Source organism: Cervus canadensis, chromosome 10 (genome assembly GCF_019320065.1).
Source record: "Cervus canadensis isolate Bull #8, Minnesota chromosome 10, ASM1932006v1, whole genome shotgun sequence".
Taxonomy (NCBI): domain Eukaryota; kingdom Metazoa; phylum Chordata; class Mammalia; order Artiodactyla; family Cervidae; genus Cervus; species Cervus canadensis.
Genome location: NC_057395.1, coordinates 75,534,453 through 75,553,315, shown reverse-complemented (window position 1 = coordinate 75,553,315; position 18,863 = coordinate 75,534,453). Strand labels below are relative to the sequence as shown.

The window sequence follows — 18,863 nt, the reverse complement described above, 5'->3', positions numbered from 1 at the left end:
CATAACCATTCCTAAAAGTGCATATCCTCTCAGATTTTTGGGCAGAGATATTTGTATATGGTAAATATACATACTTGGATGGGAATATACATACATAACTTAAGACGAATATTTAAAATTATTACAAAACAAAACCTGAAGACAGAAGAAATGGTCCATTTCCTGAAGCAGCTGCAAGGTTCAGCATGGTGTTCCCTAGATACTTACAATAGATAAGAATGTATGTCTTTAAACACACCTCAGCTGACTGCCCCCATATAGGAGTGCTTCCCTTACCTTGACACTGTTTTTCAGAGTGGTTGTCACCACTGACTAAACATTTTGTGTTTATTTTATCTATCTCATTAGAATATAAACAGGAATTAAAGATTTTTTTATTATGGGAAATTTCATTTACATAAAAGAGAAGATGGGGTAATAAACACCCATCACTTAGCTGCAATGATCACCAAATCAGGGCCAAACAAAGCTGGAACTTTTGCCTGTTTTCTGTATTGTTGTATGGTTGGCAGCAAGAATAGTATGTAGTGGATGGCAAGCCTCAAAAAATACAGGCCGAGTGAGTGAATAAACAGAGTGACTACTTCAGAGGGACAGCTGTCCTGACCTCTCTTATCACCTCCCTGGGGCATAAATGCTGGGTCAGACAATTTCTCACCCTGTTCAAGGATACTTTGGCAGTGGCCCTTTCTCTGAATTTCCCTGGCACCAGCCCAGGTAAGGATGCATGACATATTTCTACTAGCTGCAGTGGTGTGATCTGCCCTCTGTAGAAGGTGAGGAAGAGATCTCAGTGGGATTTACTTAGAGACAATAGGTGTGAAGCTCATTTTATCTGCTTCCATCAACGAGAGAGGAAAAAAGACCAACTGTGTGGTTATTTCAGTGCAAAATGCAAGTGAGCTCCACAAGGACAGAGACTTCACCTGTCTACTACCTGGTACAAGATACTCAGACAGTTTGTTAGGAGACCTTTTTAAGACCCCAGCAGGGGTCTAAGGGTCTTCCAGAATAATGCACATACCTGTTTTTCTTCATAATATGCTCAAAAGGCCTCAGAAAATCTTTCTGGAAACGAAAGTTGGCTAATTCTCCCTTCTCAAGGAACTTCATGGAGAGTTGCCTTAATGAGTCAACAGCAAAGATAGCCACATCCTCATTGGGGTTACAGCCAACCTAAGCAGGAACAGGAGGAGAGGTCAAACAGGCTCAGTGGAACAACTGTGGATGTGGGGTTCTGAACCTCAAACATGGAAGCCCACCTCCAAAATAAATGCTCTGGGAAAACAGACCTCAGGAGGAAGAAAAAGGTCTTTCTTGGCTATTACCTGTACAATTTAAAGTTTCACAACAAAATACATTAAACATGCTTTTAAAATATGCTCACTTTGTGGTTCTGTGTCACATTTTGATAATTCATACACTATTTCGATCTTTTCATCATTATTACATTTGTTATGATGATCTGTGATCAGTGATCTTTGATTTTTTTTTTTTTTTTCAGTGGAGTGCAGTTTATTACACCGGCGGGCCCAAGGCAGAGTCTCCTCTTAGCCAAGGACCCCGACCAGCATTTGTGAAAATCTTTTATACCCCATGTGTACATGTCCAAACCCACTACCCCAATTCCCTTGAGACTTACATAAACAAAGTAAGGGTAAATACAACTACAATAACCCCATCATTCACGTGTTATGTGTTCAAACAGTCAATAATCAATAAGCCCACAGTTACATTCCAAATAGTTAATAACCGTCTTTGATGTTACTATTTGCAAAAAGATTACAACTTGCTGAAGGCTCAGGTGATGGTTTACATTTTTTAGCAATAGACTATTTGAAAATTAAGCTATGTACATTTTTTTTATTATTATATAGTTAATAGACTACAGTATAGAGTAAGCATAACTTGTTTGAAAGTGTTATTCGCTCAGTCATGTCTGACTCTTTGCAAGCCCATGGACTGTAGCTCGCCAGGTTCCCGTCCATAGAATTCTCCAGGTGAGAATACTGGAGTGGGTAGCCATTCCTTTCTCCAGGGGATCTTCTCAACCCAGGGACTGAACCCAGGTCTCCTTCACTGCAGGAAGATTTTTTACCATCTGAGCCACCAACCAAGAAGTTCACCTGACTCACTTCACTGTGGTATTCACTTTACTGCCTTGGTCTGCAATTGAACCTGCAGCATCTCTGAGGTTAGCCTGTATATCGAATGGATTAAAAAAATAATTAGCTTTGATGAGGGTCTGGCTGAGGGTTGCTGATGGTCAAAGGTGCTGTTAACTGTAATATGTTACAGTGTTCATGTAATGTTCATGTAATATTTTAAAATGTTCATGTAATGTTGATGTAATTAGAGACTAGTAACAATATTATTATTCCCTAGCTAAAAATCCCTGGTAGCTTCAGGAATATAGTCTGCAGCTTTGCGTACCCCTGGCCACACTTGTGCCCTAGTCTGCAAGAGAAACATGTGACTGTCCCAGTAACTGCGGGAATCCCAAGAGCTCTACTCCACTACCCGCCTGTTCAAACCCACAGGCTTCTCATGTGCTCCGGCTCCCATGGGGAACGGAACATCCTGTGGTGGTGGAAAGAGTGAAGAGCCCCGGACTGAGCAACTGAGCATGCCACAACCTTGCACTTCACAGCACTGATGAGCTGGAACGGGCACATGCGATGAGGCTGACAACCAGGAAATGTCTAACTGCCACCTGCCAGCCTAGGTCTCAAGCGTGTCACAGGCTTGACAAGAATACAAGGTGCACTCATGCTCATGATTCACGTTTTCTCTCTCAAACAAGTTCCTATCAGTGATGTCCACTAGGAGTTTATTTGCCCAGAATGGTGGGAAACATGGGCGCTGAGTGGTTTGATTACTTTAGGTGACAACAGTTACCCTTCACTCAACAGACATTTACTCTGGGTCATCTACAGGCTCTGGTGGCTCCCTCCTCACTGAGGGTTCAGAAAGGTCCCTTCCAGAGAGGCTGGACACACTGCACTGCCTGAGTCTTTACCATCAACTATTTTATCATGAGGCCTTCCCAGGTGGCTCAGTGGTAAAGAATCCGTCTGCCGATGCAGGAAATGCAAGTTCAATCCCTGGGTCGGGAAGATCCGCTGGAGAGGGAAATGGCAAACCACTGCAGTATTCTTGCCTGGGAAATCCCAGTATAGAGGAGCCTGGCAGGCTATAGTCCATGGGGTCGCAAAAGAACTGGATATGACTTCGTGGCTAAACAATTTTATCACAGAATGCAAGTGAGCTCCATGAGGGCAGGGACCTCATCTGCCTACTACTTGGAACAAGGCACTCAGCTAGTCTGGTAAACAGATGGTGTGCTCAGAAGTACCTCATTTAGAGCTGATAAGTAACAAAGAACTCTAATTAGCTGATGGGCCAAGTTAGAAACAAGGCTGCATGTGACAGTGCCTCCTTCCAGAAATGGGGTCCCACGGCTGCCCGGGACAGCCAGCACTATTCTCCGTCTGCATTCAGAGACGTCCCACTGAGAGCTGTCCACTGATCACTGTGCGGTACTGACTGAAATCGGCAAATGCTACAAGTGATTCACCACTGCTCAACTGTTTGTTCTAAATCCCAACGCAGATTACTTCTTATGATTTTCTTCTCTTCAACGTAGAGAGAACAATTCTCTTTTGGATAAGCTGTCTTTTATTAACAGTATTTCTAAGCATCTGTGTTACAATTCTTTATCTCCAGGCTTGAGAAAACTGTTTTGAAATCATGAAATGCGTTTTGGTAGGAACCAGTATTATTAAGCTGTTGGTTTTCTCTTAAAAAGCAAATGACATTACAGATACATACATTTATGTATGTAATATATATTTTGATTTCATTTGTTCAGTACACACATGCATGTGTCTATATGTATACAATGAAACCTCTCATGGAGAGCAATCTGGCTTTCTCTCTGTAGTTTTCAGTTTAGAACAGAGAAGTCTCTGGCTTGTTTCTGATTTAAATAAATGTTAGTTTCCTCAAAAAGATTTCTGATGAGGGGTGGTGATGGAAGCCACAATACAAGAAGCAGTGACATTTATAATGCAACTATAAAGAACGTAACTTAATCTTTGGTCATTCAAAAGGTGCTTCAGGATTTCACAATGCTTTCAAGCACCAAAATGTTTGTCCAGTGATTGTAATGATTTTTATGGTGTGAGCCTACATCCTGAATATGGGATATTAAAGTATTTTATACACAAATGGATTTTTAACTCATTCTCCATAAGTTCTATCAATATGTAAGTATGCTATCAGTTGTTCTTGACTCCACAGGGAAAGTGAATTTTGGCACCTAAACACTCAATCGCTTGTGTTTTGAATTTAGTTGCTTGCCTTTTCTTTGGACATCAATAGAGAGGTTGTTGAATCTGAAGAGTTACCTTATTGAAGTGATCTCCGATCACGTGCCATATTCGGGACCACTGCAGTCGGATCCGATTCATGTTGTAGTAAGAGATCTCCACTATCTTCTGCAAGCTGAACATGCGGGGATGGTGGGGGGAAGCCAGCTCGTCCATGGAAACGGCACACAGCCAGCGGACAAAGTCAACTACAGGCCAGACCCAACAACACACGCGAGGCCGCGTTAGTAATGGTCAGACAGTTATAACAGGAGGCTCTGCAGATGTCACAGGTGAGTCAAATACTTACCTATTGCATTTCCATCCAGCCTGGTAGAGCCAGTAAAAATTCTAGGAAGAAAATTTCAGATATAATAAAATAAAAATTAGATTTGGAAGATGAAGGTTCAATTTCAAACACTCAGAAGAGGCAAAAAGGGCATTTCAGGTTTGGCACTTTCACTAAAATAAATTATGAGGCATCAGAGGTATAGAGCTGGTCAACGAGGTGCATTGAGAGCAGAAATGCTTATACTGGTAGGAAGAGAAAAGCAACATCAAAAGGCCAGGGGAAAGTCAAAATATGATAGTGTGGAATACAGCATTCCACGGCAGTGGGAATGCAGACTGAGGATCTTTTAAAAGCTGTTCCTCCATAAGAGCAACCAAAAAAACTGACAAAAATTTAACAGATTTTTCAGATCTGAACTCTGGAAATTACCAAAGGCTTGGGACAATGTTTATTCAAGAAAAATGGCTGAATCTTCAGACAGCATATAGTTAGACCATGTTTATTTTAATCCATCCTGCCAATCTCTCTTTAGATTCAGATCCAAATAGGCTGAAAGTATGAAAAAAGTACCACATGCAAACAGTGAACAAAAAGAAAACAAGAGTAGCCGTACTGGTATCAGACAATACAGACTTAAAACTGGAATCGTTACTAGAAACAAAGAATATTTTACAGTAATAAATGATTTAATATGTGAAGAAAATCTAATAATTGTAAATATATATGTGTTTAACAACAGAGGGGCTCGCTGGTGGCTCAGTGGTAAAGAATCCTCCTGCAGTGCAAGAGACTTGGTTTGATCCCTGGTCTGGAAAGATCTCCCGGAGAAGGAAGTGGCAACCCACTCCAGTATTCTTGTCAGGAGAATGCTATGGACAGAGGATGCTACAGTCCATGGGGTCTTGAAGAGTTGGACAGGACTTAGCAATGAACAAAAGAGCCCCAAAATCATGGGGGAAAAATATATACTTGAAAGGGGAAAATAAAACAATTCAAACAATGTCCAGATTCAGCAGATCTACACAGGCAGGAAGTGTACTAGTGGTTACAGGAACTGGGGAGTGACTTCTAAAAAATGTGGGGCTTCCTTATGGGGTGATGAAAAAGCTCTGAAATTAGACGGCTGCACAACTCTGCATATACTAAAAACCACTGACTGTATGTACATTTTAGAAGAGTCTTAGGATGTATGAATTATGTCTCAATTTAAGAAATGTGACAGCACACAGGTGCTAGACAAGCTTCTATTGTCCACTATCTGGCTAAGGCAGAGAAACAGGGGAGAAATGTGCAGTTAACAGTGGAACAAACATTTTGTTCTATTAGCCCAAACCTAAGAGGAAAAAGTAGGGAAAACTCAACAAGAGTGCGTCGCAGACAGTATTTCTATTGGAGAGGAGGAGAAAAGCAACAGGAGCAAGATGATCAAAACATGCTAACAAAGAGTTTAAAATACTAAGAAAATTGTTCTGACAGCAATATAAATGATGTCATAAATTCTATACTGCTATTATCTGAAATTATTTATATTTAATGTATATTATCATTCAATGGCAATTTTCAGGAGTTTGTTGACTTTTAAGAAAATTCCTATTTTAAGCCCTAGTATGGAAACGGCAACCCACTCTAGTGTTCTTGCTTGGGAAATCCCATGGACGGGGAGCCTGGTGGGCTACAGGCCAGGTAGTTGCAAGAGAGCCGGACATGACTTAGCAAGTAAACAACAACATAATGAATATCTTTAAATGAGAATACCTGTATTTCTCCTGGATGCTTAGGTCAAGTTTTAAGTAAACAGAAACAACTGAAAGGTTGTGAAGAAAAAGAAATGGAAACGCCAACTTGGCCACTCTCACTTATGGGTAGGCTTTAAATCCAACACTCTTTTTGAAATTTTTAAAAAAGTAACTTCCAAACTAAGGAAATATAAAACATTAGCACAAACAAAAACTCTTGTTTTTGACATAATTTGGTCACAAAGTTAAAGCTTTAATTTTATTTATTGGCAGTGCTGCATGGCTTGTGGGATTTTAGTTCCCCAAGTGGGGACTGAACCCAGACCCTAGGCAGGGAGGGCGTAGGGTCCTTACCACTGGATTGCCAAGGAATTCCCCAAAATATAGTTTTTAAAAAGGTTATGACAGCTCAAGATCAAACTCCAAATGAGTGTGAAGGTAATTAGCAGCTGTGGGCCACGTGTGCTGCTTTTACTCTTTCTGAGTTTGAGTGGTCTGGGGTGCCAACACAACAGTCAAACAAATTAGGGGTCCTTCACACCCAGCAACCATACGGAAGGCGCCAAGGCACTGGCTGGTCCAGCTTCACTGGAGAACAGACTCATTACCTGTCTACAGCCACCACCACGCTCTGAGAGCTGGTCTCGCCGACCGATTCCTGGAAGCTGGCCATCTGTCTCTTGTCCACTCCGCCGCTCACCAAATTACCTGAAACACAGCGCACGAAAGCAACAGTGCTTCTGAAACAGTCAAGTGAAGAGAACCAAGTATCCTGTGATATCAACGTGCACAGGCAAGAGACTGTGAGGTTGGTTAGCAAGTGAAAAAAAAAACAACCCTCCAATGATGGCAGAATAAAATTAACTCAGGTTTTGGCATTTTGCATTTAGAATACGTTCTTATAAAAATTCTCTCTCCTCCTTCACCATCCATCTCCCTGTCCTAACAGTCTTCTGTACTTTTTATAGCATTAAAAGTCTATGTTTAGGAAAACAGATTCAAGTTGGTTGATACTAACTCAGAGCTCCTAGAACATGTAATGGTTTAAAACTGCTGAAGATCTGAGGCGTTCTCCAGGATTTCACTTCAGTCATCCTGACGTACACCCCGAGAAGCAGGTGCTGTTACCCTTCCCCCTTGTACAGAGTCTGTACTTTTAACTGAACTACTCCAACCAGTGTTACGTGGGACCTAGGAGTCTGCCCTCTGCATCAGATGGCCTGGGTTTGAAACCCACCTCTGCTACTTCCTCCAAACAGCACCTTGTTCGTAACACTTCACCCCTCGTGCCTCAGTCTTCTCATTTACAAAATGGGGATAATAGCCTCAATCTCACTGAGTTGTTACAAAGATTAAATGAATTAAAATATACAAACTGAGAGCTCAGAATGTGGCCTGGCATGTCTGCCCTTTTTTTACTGTTATTGTTATATCACTGACAAGAGAGTCTCTCAGTTCAATGTATCACCAGAAATAATCCTACTTTCACAAGAATACCTATTAATATAAGCCTCCCAAATGAACAGGGAAGAGAGGTTGAATCTACTTGAAATCTAAAGATATGCTCACCCACTCCTGGAACACCAGATGGCTTCCCACCCCCCAACATGCTTATATGCACAGAAAGAAAAGTAATGCACCCTGCTGATGTCGATAAAATTAGCATTTACTCTACAGTTGAATCACAGCTGAGAGAGCTGAGGCAGCACTTCCACCCGTTAACAGACACCCTGTCAGCTGGCACGTAAGAACAGGTGACCTACGGCCCTGATGGACAAGGGCTTCGTGCCGTTAACTGGTGAAGCCGTGGAGGCCGGCTGGGGGGCCTGGTGCCTTACCGAGGCCAAGGCCCATGAACTCCTCTCCTGCCAGCGTGTGGCCCTTCAGGCTCCCTTCTCTCTCACGCCCGGAGCCGGACAGGTAGCGGGTCTTCACACCGGTGCCTATCAGCTGAGCCAGCTCCAGCTGGCTGATGCACTTCAAGATCTGAGGAAAGAGGGCGTGAAGAGATGGTTCCCACCTCACTGGCCGAAAAGGGCAGTGCCCTCTTGACTCAGTCATTACAGAGTTCTCTGAAACACGAGAGGGGGTCCTTTCAGGAGAGGATGACATCTGAGAGACTCAGGCTGGCTTCCCTACTTCTGGCTAGGCAACCCCCGAGTGTGGGTCTGGCAGACAGACCTCACTACTTTATTTTTTAAACTAATAAAAAGGGAAAGAGAAAATGAGCAAAAGAAAAATTGGTACAACAGAGTCAGGCGAGGTGGATGTTCGTAAAGACAAAGCATCTGATCAGAGTGGGGGATTTGTCACCCTGCCCTTCGCCCTCCCCCCTCAGCCACCCCAGCCGCCCTCCCAGTCCTCCCCTCAGAGCGACAGCCCACGACAGGATCGGCTATTCCCCATGCCTGAACCTACGTTCACTCCTTCCCATGGCTCACCCCTGAGACCCCAGCTCAGACCTGTGTCCCCAGAGACCTCCCTCACCACCTGAGATCACACACCCTCCCCATCACCATCCCCTGGCCATGCAGTTTTGTTTTTTTTTCCTCTTAAGTACTTACTTTTTGGCATTATGTCATGTATTTGTTCTCCGTCTTATGTGCCAACAGGGCATTAACTCTATCTTGTTCACTGCTGAATCCCAGCACTGGGCGGTTATTTTCTGGTTAACAGAATAAATGAGGGCATGCCCTGGCATGGGTGTGCGGTAGGAGAAAAGACGATCTCCCGGCCCCATAGGTGGCTCAGGTGCTGGAGAACCCATACCCGCACACGGCCCTCTCTCACCTGGAGCTTATCTGAATAGAGACTGGCTTCAACTTCTACTGCAGCAAAAACTGGCCGCTTGAAGCTTAAGGAGGGACGGCACATACATCTCCAGGTAAGCCCTTCTTAAGGAATTTCCATGGGGACTTCTGACTACAGCTGAGTTTCGCTTTCCATGGTGACCTTATAACCCAGTCCCAGAGTGTGGGACTCCACTATACCACGGAGCACTGCTGAGGATTTTCACTTAGAAACTGCTTTCCCCTTGACTAAGACAGGCACTTGAATCAACCAGAGAGTCCACATGGCATACTATTAAATTATTACTAGTAAACTGCTAATGACCTCCCTTTTCCAGAAGCTGGGATTTGTATGTCTGTAACACCTGTGGCCAAGGATTCACTGACTCCAACATGATTTCTCAGAGTGTCTGACCATCAGATTGGTGATGGATTTTTTGACTGATTCATTTTTAACATCTCCAAATGCCGCTGTGCACTCGGCAACTGGCAGGGGCTCCACATTACTGTATCTCTCGGGTAAAAGAAAAAGAAAGTTCTAGGGGAGAGCGCGGCTATCTGCTGATTCACTAGTACGCTGATTCCTCAGGAAACAGAAAATAACTTACTAATAAAGCACACAACTCAAAACAATGACAACCTACCCCTCCCATGTTTTCTAACATGGGATACTTCAGAGTGGTGACAGAGAAAAGAACGAAGAGGTGAAAAACGACCGAGGTATGTGCCACGATGATGATGGTGGTAACAGCTAAGAGCTACTAAACTCCTGTACGTGCTAAGTCACTTCAGTCATGACCGACTCTCTGCGACCCTGGTGGGCTGTAGCCCACCAGGCTCCTCTGTCCATGGGCTTTCCGGTCAAGAATACTGGACTGGGCTGCCACTTCCTTCTCTTCTTGCCAAATTCAGTTCTAATCCATTTTCCACATGTTAATTCCTTTCCTTCTTACAACAACCCTCTGGAGGTTGCACAGAGGAGGAAGATCAGGCTCAAAGACTAAGAAACTTGCCTCGTCCTACAGGCAGAAGAGGCGGACACCCAGACCAGCTGTCTGGCCCCGGGCCCCCCCTGAACTGTGTGATGCCCGTGGCAGCAGGAGGCTGACAGCAATTTCCTTTCCAGGCCATCACAGCCCCACCACTCTGCACACCCGAGCCTCCGCTCTACTCTCACACAGTTCTCCCTCTGAAACAAAAAACAGTACCTTCAGGCGGTAGAGAAATTAGAAAGTATAACTGAAGGAAAAAGAGAAAATAAATCATCTCCGTAATTCTATCACAGAGAGGATGCAAACATGTTTACCTTTTCAAGTCTCATTTTCTGTGTATGCCTGGCATGAAGGATGATGCCACACCACGTTTATATAGTGATTTTTAAATTTAATACACTGTGATCAAAGTATTAAAGACAGTCTTCAATAGCATCTTTATCAGTTTTTCTCTGAAGTTTCTTTACAGAAAGAGACTTCTCTCTCTATGTTCCCTTCCGCCCCTCACTCCTCTACTATTTTTCTTCCAGTTTATTTGTTGAAGAACCTGGTCATTTGCTGAGTCTGTCGTATCCCAGGGTTTGCAGGCTGTGTTCTCATGACCCCATTCACCACGCTCCCCCACCCCCTACTTGTCCCTTACATACGCAGTGGAGGCTGGGACTGACTCAGGCTGGAGTTTCAGGAAAAGACATTTCTTAAGTGGTGTCGTGTGTGTCCATCAGGGAGCATGTGATGCTGGCTGTCTCTCAGAAACATTATCTTTTTTCTTTTAAAGGTTTTTTTCTGATGTGGACAGTTTTTAAAGTCTTTATTGAATCGTTACAATATTGCTTCTGCTTTGTATTTTGTTTTTTGGCCAAGAGGCACATGGGATCTTGGCTCCCTGAGCAGGGGTCAAACCTACACCCCCTGCATTGGAAGGTAAAGTCCTAACCACTGGATGCCAGGGAAGTCCCCTGAGCAACTTCATTTTAAATGTCCATATAACCTAAGGAGTGGTACTGCTGCTGCTGCTGCTGCTAAGTCACTTCAGTCGTGTCTGACTCTGTGAGACCCCATAGACGGAAGCCCACCAGGCTCCTCCGTCCCTGGGAGTCTCCAGGCAAGAACACTGGAGTGGATTGCCATTTCCTTCTCCAATGCAGGAAAGTGAAAAGTGACAGTGAAGTCACTCAGTCATGCCCGACTCATAGTGACCCCATGGACTGCAGCCCACCAGGCTCCTCAGTCCATGGGATTTTCCAGGCAAGAGTACTGGAGTGGGGTGCCACTGCCTTCTCTGAAGGAGTGGTACACCACACTTTTATTTTTAAAGATCAGTCTCTCATTGATGGGACAATCTAGGCTGTCCTTCATCTAATCTCTCCCTAGAACAACTAAAATTTCGATGCATGATCTCTCAATTTTCAAATACCTGTCTCTACACATGGGTAATTATTTCCTTAGATGAAACTCTTAGAACATGGTTTAGTTAAAAAAAAAAAAAAAAAGTGAACCTGCTGGCAATCTTCTTCATGGCTCACGTTAGATGCTGACTATGTCCTTTTTGCTACATTTGGGAGAGAAATCAGGCTCTGGGCTGTGTTTTAAATCCACTCCCTGCACTAAGAGCTCTCAGGAGGGGCATGAAGACAGGGAAAGAGGTGCTGATGTGGGAAGAAAGCGGCTACGACAGAGGTGTGCTCTGCACAGACACTGGCGATGGTGTCGGGGGCACCTGGAGAGGTGGCGGGTGTGAGGCATTTCCCTCGCCGCAGCCCCAGGGAGGCTGACTTTCTGATACATGAGGAACACAGAGAGTAAGACAAAACCCAGAGTTAAAGCGAGGTTTGAGTGCCGAGGAACAGAGACGACCCAAAAGAGACGGACTCTGAACTGAAGGAAAGCCGGGGCTCATCCTCACTGAGAAAAGGCGACCGCCGGGCTGTCAGAGACGCTCACCTCGTGCCAGGAGTTCCCGAGGTAGTTGCCGTCGGTGTGAGCCACGGTGATGAGCGTCTTTATGGTGTCAATGTTCTTCTGCTTCATCTCCGTGATGCTGGAGCTGGCCGTCAGCAGGGAGAAGCGCGCAAGGGCCTGGACATAGGCATCTCGTTCCAGCTGCAAGGGAAGCAGAGAGGGGACGCTGAGATCCCGACCTGGGTGAGATGGGTTTCGCATTGAAGGGGCTGGGCACTGGTTCCTCTGCTGCCTCCCGCGTGCATGGGGCCAGGTTCTGTGCACATTAACACACCCGGGCCATGCCAGGTACTCCACGCCTCTGCCCTCCCGCTACCCAAACACCTCACTGCACGTTTGAGGACTGGCCTCTCCTCTGCCACTGACCTCCCTTCTGAGGGAGCAGCAGAGCCATCTGCTGAATGCTAAGACTGTCAGGTAAATGCTGATTTCTACAACAATCCTGCAGGTTGGTCTGTTATCTCAAGTTTGCAAATGAGGAAATAAAGGGTGACTCGGGGAGGAGGTGGCTAGACCAACATTAGGCTAGAGAAGCAGCAGAGGTGAGGTGTGAAACCCAGACTGTCTATATCAAAGCCTAGGGTCTTGGTACAAAAGAAAACGTCTATCTGTAAGATACATGGGAACAGAAGACAGGTTTTTGAAATAGATGGGTACAAATTCTTAGCTATTTAGGATATATGAAACTGACAACTTCCTGATTTCATAAGAGTTTACAATTGTATTTTGCTTATTTGCTTGAATTTTTCAAGACACAAAAGATTTACAGACACATTCATTTTCTTCCGAACTACTTATTTCTCCCAGAGAAGACCTGGAAATAAGGGAAATGAAAATAATAAGCTGGTTTTAAAAGGAAAAACACTTATTTCCAGCACCAGGCACCTATCCAGATGGATAGAAAGGCTGTTTTGTCAAGTCCAATTAAGTAGCTTGGACACCCACCTACCTTCAAAAATGGTTTTTAATCCAAATTGCCAATTCTTCCCCCAATCAGGCTGTTGCCAGCACAAATCTGTCATCTTCCTCTCAGTGGGCATGAGTAAGGTGTCTGCTGAGAAGTTTTCAGCTAATTGGAAATATCTGATCGTTTGTAAATTTTGCCAAATCCTGAAGTACACAGCCCACCAGCCTCTCTGGAGCTGTGCTAACGTACACCCACCTGCATTCCAAAGATGCAGGCAATCCGGATCGCACACCGGATGCCTTCCAAACACAGTGAGGCCACCTCAGTGTCGTCACAGTTCTGCAGTCCGATGCTGTAGGCTGCCAACAGCGGTGTCCACACCAGCTACCAAAGGGGGAAGGTTCAGAAAACATCTGGAATCTCAGTGTGGAAAAGCCACACCGTTAGTTACAAGCACAGCCAGTATGTCAAGTTCACGGCCACTCTGATTCATTCACAACACGAAATAAAAATTCCTCCTAAACCAGGGTCAAAGCCATCACTATAGCAAGCCATTTACTAAATGCACAGTTCTAAAGGAAGGGTGGCACGTATATGGCTACTATGCCACCATGTCTATCTGTACTCATGGCAGACGTCACTGACCCATCAGAGATATCCCACTCCCTGCTCAGTCTAATCGGGCTGGAGAATCCTTTACACGGTGCAGCAGGCATCTACTGCCAATCAGAGGCTGGCATGCAAAGTAAAATCTATAAGCAACTTGGGTTCTATCAACTTAGCTTATTGAAAGCTTCCTAATTCAGATTACTAAGAGTTTACTCTTCCTCTAACTTTCTTGTGAATGCCCTGAAAATAAAAGCACACAAAAATCTAGAAGTGATCAACAGGATATCAGCAGTTACTTTAAAAACTTAAGAGAAAACACGAGTGCTATATATTTAGAACATGTACCTTGTCGAGACATTTAAAAAACAGAGAACTTAGGATATTGTCTTTTTTGTTTGTTTTAGGCTGCACCAACTGGCATGCGGTGTCTTAGTTCCCCTACTGGGGATTGAACCCATGCCCCCTGCAGTGGGAGCATGAAGTCTCCATCACTGGACCACCAGGGAAGTCCCAAGGATATGTCTTTTACTTCTACCTAATGCCTTCTTATAGGCTAACCCTGAGGCCACTGAGATGAGATATCACAATAAAACTGTCTCTTTTACCTGAATGGTTAATTCATTCAATCCGCCCAGCTGTGGGACCCATTTCATAGATGATGAACAGAGAGAGGCTGAATAACCTGATCCAAGTCCCAGAGCAACAAAGTAGCAAAGGCAGGGCTTAAAGTAGATGCTCTGACTGTCCAGTCCCTGCTGACGCATCCCCAGCAACACCACGGGGCTTCCTGCTTTAGTTACTTCAGAAAGAAACACTAGACATGGCCTTTCCCCTCCCCAATCTCTTCACTATCATAAACTCGCTGGCAAGCTTCTGGCTGATCAACTCTACAATCAGGTTCAGCCGTGTCTTAACTTCTCCGTACACTCACTTTGAACATTGGCCGGACGTGGTCCAAGTGGGTGGCGCTGGTAAACGGGGCTTTGGCGTGGCTCACGGCCTCCATCAGAGCCTTGGCTGTCTTAGCCATCTGCTCCATCTCCAGGTTGTAGAGCAGCCGGCGCTGCTTTTCACTAGCGACACCTACAAAGAAGTGAGAGCGAACAGCGGCTGACACTCACCGAGTGCTTGCTCTGTTTCAAAAGGTTCACAACGGTTAATTCACAAATCCTCCTCACAAGGGCCACGTCCTGAGCCTGAAACAAGTGTCACTGCCGTTTCACTGATGGGGAATGAGGCACAGATTCATTAAGTGACTTGCCCAGGGTCACACAGCTAACAAGCAGTAGAGCTGGGACCTGAATACAGACAGTGTGGCTACAGAGCCTGCGCTCTCAATCGGACACGCTGCTGCCTCCCCAATGAGACTGACAGCTTCGCAGGGGTCTTAAGTAGGAGAATTCTAATCAAGGTTGACACAATCACCACTGGTATTACAGCAAAGTTTTAAGAAACATTTTTGGAGAGTAATTTAGCTCTCAGATTATTTTAAATTCCCTCTTGTAACTAATTACAAATCTAGTAAGAAGTTAAGTGATACTGTGAGAGTGTCAATGTAATCATAATAACTAATTTAATCACATTTCTTATTCAGATAGCTAGATATGCAAATTAAATCTAACACCAGGGAACTTAATCATGCATTCTGATACACCTGAACATTGGAAGTGAGAAATAATTTGCCATTAGACCTTACTCTGCTTAGTAGATTTGGTGGCAATTGTGTGTTCTTTTGTTTCTTTCATCGCAATTTTCTTGCCTTCGATCTCTTCATAGATGCTTGAGAGATATTCTTCAGGTAGATCTTTACTATCATTGATACCCCGATTCATTTTAATATACTGTTCTTTTGTCATTTTATTTTTTACCTGAAATTTAAAAAAAAAATGAAGAATCCACTTAGGAGACATCAGTGGCCCAAATACAGTTACTTATTTAGCTATTGTAGTATTTAAGTCATTAAAATATGTTACCTGAGGGCTGTGCAAGTCTGTAGTGAGCATAATAATTGAATATGCTAGGACATATGCAGTGTCAGCACTAGCAAACAGAGTTTGCCTGAAAAAAAAAGAAGAGATTTCAGATGTGAGAACACGGACAGAGACAAGGCTGGGTGGCGGCAACAGGGCTCAGGCAGACACGTTTCCTGCAAAGCAGGCCGACTGCTCCCCAGACGCTTCCATCACCACTTAATGGTAACTGAAGACCCAGAGTCTAGAAAAACCTAGTTAGGAAAAAATGAGTAAATAATAAAAGTAAATAAATTAAATTTAAAAACAAAGACCAGGGAGCTGTGGTTCCGCGGGCGGGCTGCAGCCGGGCGCCGCGGTCTGAGCGCCTGTCCTGCCCCGCAAAAAAAAAAGTAAAAAAATTTAAAAAAAAATTAAAAAATAAAAACAAAGACCAGAAGAGATGTGAACCAAAGAAAAGAAACTCACTTTTTTATATGTTAAACCTTTCATATCATGAAAGCAATGCTACTAGATCTTAATTCTTCCAAAAACTAAAAAGAAATAGTTAATATGAGATGACAGAGGGACTACATCACTACCATGGCAACCCTGTTACGTCAGTCAATTAACTGTGTGTCTGACTCTTTGTGACCCCATGGACTGTAGCCTGCCAGGCTCCTCTGTCCATGGAATTTTCCAGGCAAGACTACTGGAGAGGGTAACCATTCCCTTCTCCATGGGATCTTCCTCCCCCAGGGATCAAACCCGGGTCTCCTGCATTGCAGGCAAATTCTTCACCATCTAAGGCACCAGGGAAGCCATAATACAATATATAAATGTATCAAATGTTGTAGACATTAAATTTACACAATGTTAAATGTTAAAAACAAACAAACAAACAATCCCTCAGCACAGTGCCTGCTGATGCATAGTGAACAGATCCCTCAGTGGCTGGGAACAGATTTAAAATGATTAAACTGAACCCCCAACCACAGTAAGACTGATGCTCTGAGGATGGCAAAAAGATGGTGTGGGAGAGACTTAAATATGGTGCTCACCCCTGGTTGCACTCTATGTATCTTGCAGCAAACTTCTCCATTAGCCGATCAATCTTCTGGGCTTCTCCAGGTAGGCGGAAACCTTCTAGAAATGTCCGCAGGGCTGAGACAAACTCCTTTTCACAGAAGTCGAGTTGGTCCACATAGGCATACATCACCTCCTTGTTGAACTTCATGCTTTCTCCCAGAAAATCACCTACTTGGGTCTGAAACATACACATTCACTCACACCTAAAAACTGCCAAATGTGAACACCCAGTGAAAGACACTTCAAACAGGGGAAGCATAGTGTCCTGCCTCTAAATACCTAGGATGGGCTGGGCTGCTAGAAAAGCTGGGTCACTCCCTTAGTCTGGTCACCCACCCAACCATTCCAGGTTCAGTTGGTCCTGCCATGAAGGAAGGCACTGAAAAATGGAGGAATGATAAGACACGCAACAGGGAGATGAGCTGCAGGTGAGCACCCAAAAGAACAATTTCTAGCAGTCAAGGGACACTTAGCTCCTACACTGTCCCCCCAAATAAACAACCACCTGTCAGGAGGCTGGTTTATTCCCTATAAAGAACTTCTTGCAACACTAGCCAAAGGGATAAATAGGACCACTGTAAACAGGAGTGCAGATAATGACACTGCACGCAGGAGTCGGCAAGTCTCTAGGTGAAAGCCAGTAAGGTCTCAGAGGCACAAAAAAGAACCCACAAATATGTGCCCAGCCCCCCATCTTACAGAATCCAGACGCTCCTCCTGGTGCAGGAATTGGGCAATGTCTTCCACCGATGTTCCCAGCATGCCCTGCTCCTGGAGATACTGGATCCCTCTCTTGGGTTTCTTGTTGAATCTGTTTCAAGAGATGGGACACAGGTTGCTGATTACAAACTCTGGGGGATGGAAACAGCTGGCATTTGAGGCAAATTACAATAACACCATGAACAAGTCATCCCATATCAGCTCGGAAAGTCCTGTGTGTCCTGGTAGCTTTTCTCAATTCTACCTTTAGTTTCTGACCTAGCTCTAACAGAATCTGCTGGTTGCCACAAAAAAATCCATTTTCTTCTTCTTCAACACTAATAAGACCTAGTTATTTAGCTGGGTACACAACTATCCGGGATAAAATACACATTTCTCTGCCTCCCTTAGATAAAATATTGCAATGTGATAAAGTCCTGGCCAGTGAGAGATGAGAACTGGTGTGGGTACTTTTAGGAAGAATCTGAAACGAAGCTGACTTAGCTGGGGCTGGGGGGGATGGGGTGGTGGTATACGTTTTTTGCTCTTTTCCCTTCTTCCCCACAATACACGTGTGAGGAACAGAGCTTCAGCAGTCATCTTAAATCATGAGGCAACGGTGAAGATGAAAATTGTATTCAGGATGGTGAAGCAGAAAGATAAAAGAAGCCTGGGTTTCTGACATCCATAAGAGCCACTGTAACAGTCCTAGACTCTGTACTCTGGGATTTCCTTCAACGGCACTTGAGTAGTTACTTCTGCATTTCCTGTTAAAGGCAGGCAAATATAACTGCCATATAAATTCAACTTGTTATTCACCATGCCATGCACTGGGGACTGACCTTCATACAGAAGCACAAACTGTGGCAAGAGCTGTGAAGAAAGGCTATGCAGGGACAGAGGTGACCTTGGACCTGTCCAGAGAGTATGGTTACTGGGGGCCTCTTTGAGGAAGAGATGCTTTGTCAAGCCTGAAGGGTGAAAAAGACCCAAGAATATTCCAAGCAGAGGGTGCAATGGTGCTAAATGCTTGAGATATTCAAGGGACTGAAACCCATAGAAGATCCAGGAGTACTGAAAGAAGAGATCAGACAGGGAGGCTGGAGGCTGGATAGGGCTGTGGGGAGGAAACAGGAAACCTGGAGTGAGTGCAGGTAAGGCAGTGACAAGACTGATGTAAGTTTTTAAAAGATTCCTTTAGCTGCTGTGAGAACATATTGGGGGATGCAAGCGATGGTGAGAATAGAAATAATCACACTGAGGGTTGGCTAAAAATTCCGTCTGGGTTTTTCCCTCAGATGTTACAGAAAAATGCAAGAGAACTTTTTGGCCAATCCAATAAATGAGTACTGTAACATCAATTTTTAAAATAAACTGAGTTTACAAAATTGATTAACCATTCAAAAGTTGGACAGGATGTGAGAATGTATTCATTTCTGTGCATAAAAGATGAAAGAAACCATGTTTAC

At 44.2% G+C, this 18,863-nt stretch overlaps 1 protein-coding gene across 4 annotated transcripts in view; it reads right to left on the bottom strand.

Moving 5' to 3' along the window:
* Window positions 1–18,863, bottom strand: part of ARFGEF2 (ADP ribosylation factor guanine nucleotide exchange factor 2) — an 81,832-nt gene that overhangs the window by 23,438 nt on the left and 39,531 nt on the right. For all 4 annotated transcript variants that reach the window (XM_043478812.1, XM_043478808.1, XM_043478810.1 and 1 more), the window contains 12 exons: window positions 17,395–17,506; window positions 16,668–16,873; window positions 15,631–15,715; window positions 15,354–15,525; window positions 14,589–14,740; window positions 13,304–13,432; window positions 12,124–12,282; window positions 8,237–8,384; window positions 7,007–7,106; window positions 4,681–4,721; window positions 4,410–4,579; window positions 1,025–1,176 (listed from right to left, as the gene is read on the bottom strand). In XM_043478812.1, the coding sequence (XP_043334747.1) occupies window positions 1,025–1,176; window positions 4,410–4,579; window positions 4,681–4,721; window positions 7,007–7,106; window positions 8,237–8,384; window positions 12,124–12,282; window positions 13,304–13,432; window positions 14,589–14,740; window positions 15,354–15,525; window positions 15,631–15,715; window positions 16,668–16,873; window positions 17,395–17,506 (1,626 nt within the window). The remainder of the gene's footprint in view (window positions 1–1,024; window positions 1,177–4,409; window positions 4,580–4,680; window positions 4,722–7,006; window positions 7,107–8,236; window positions 8,385–12,123; window positions 12,283–13,303; window positions 13,433–14,588; window positions 14,741–15,353; window positions 15,526–15,630; window positions 15,716–16,667; window positions 16,874–17,394; window positions 17,507–18,863) is intronic.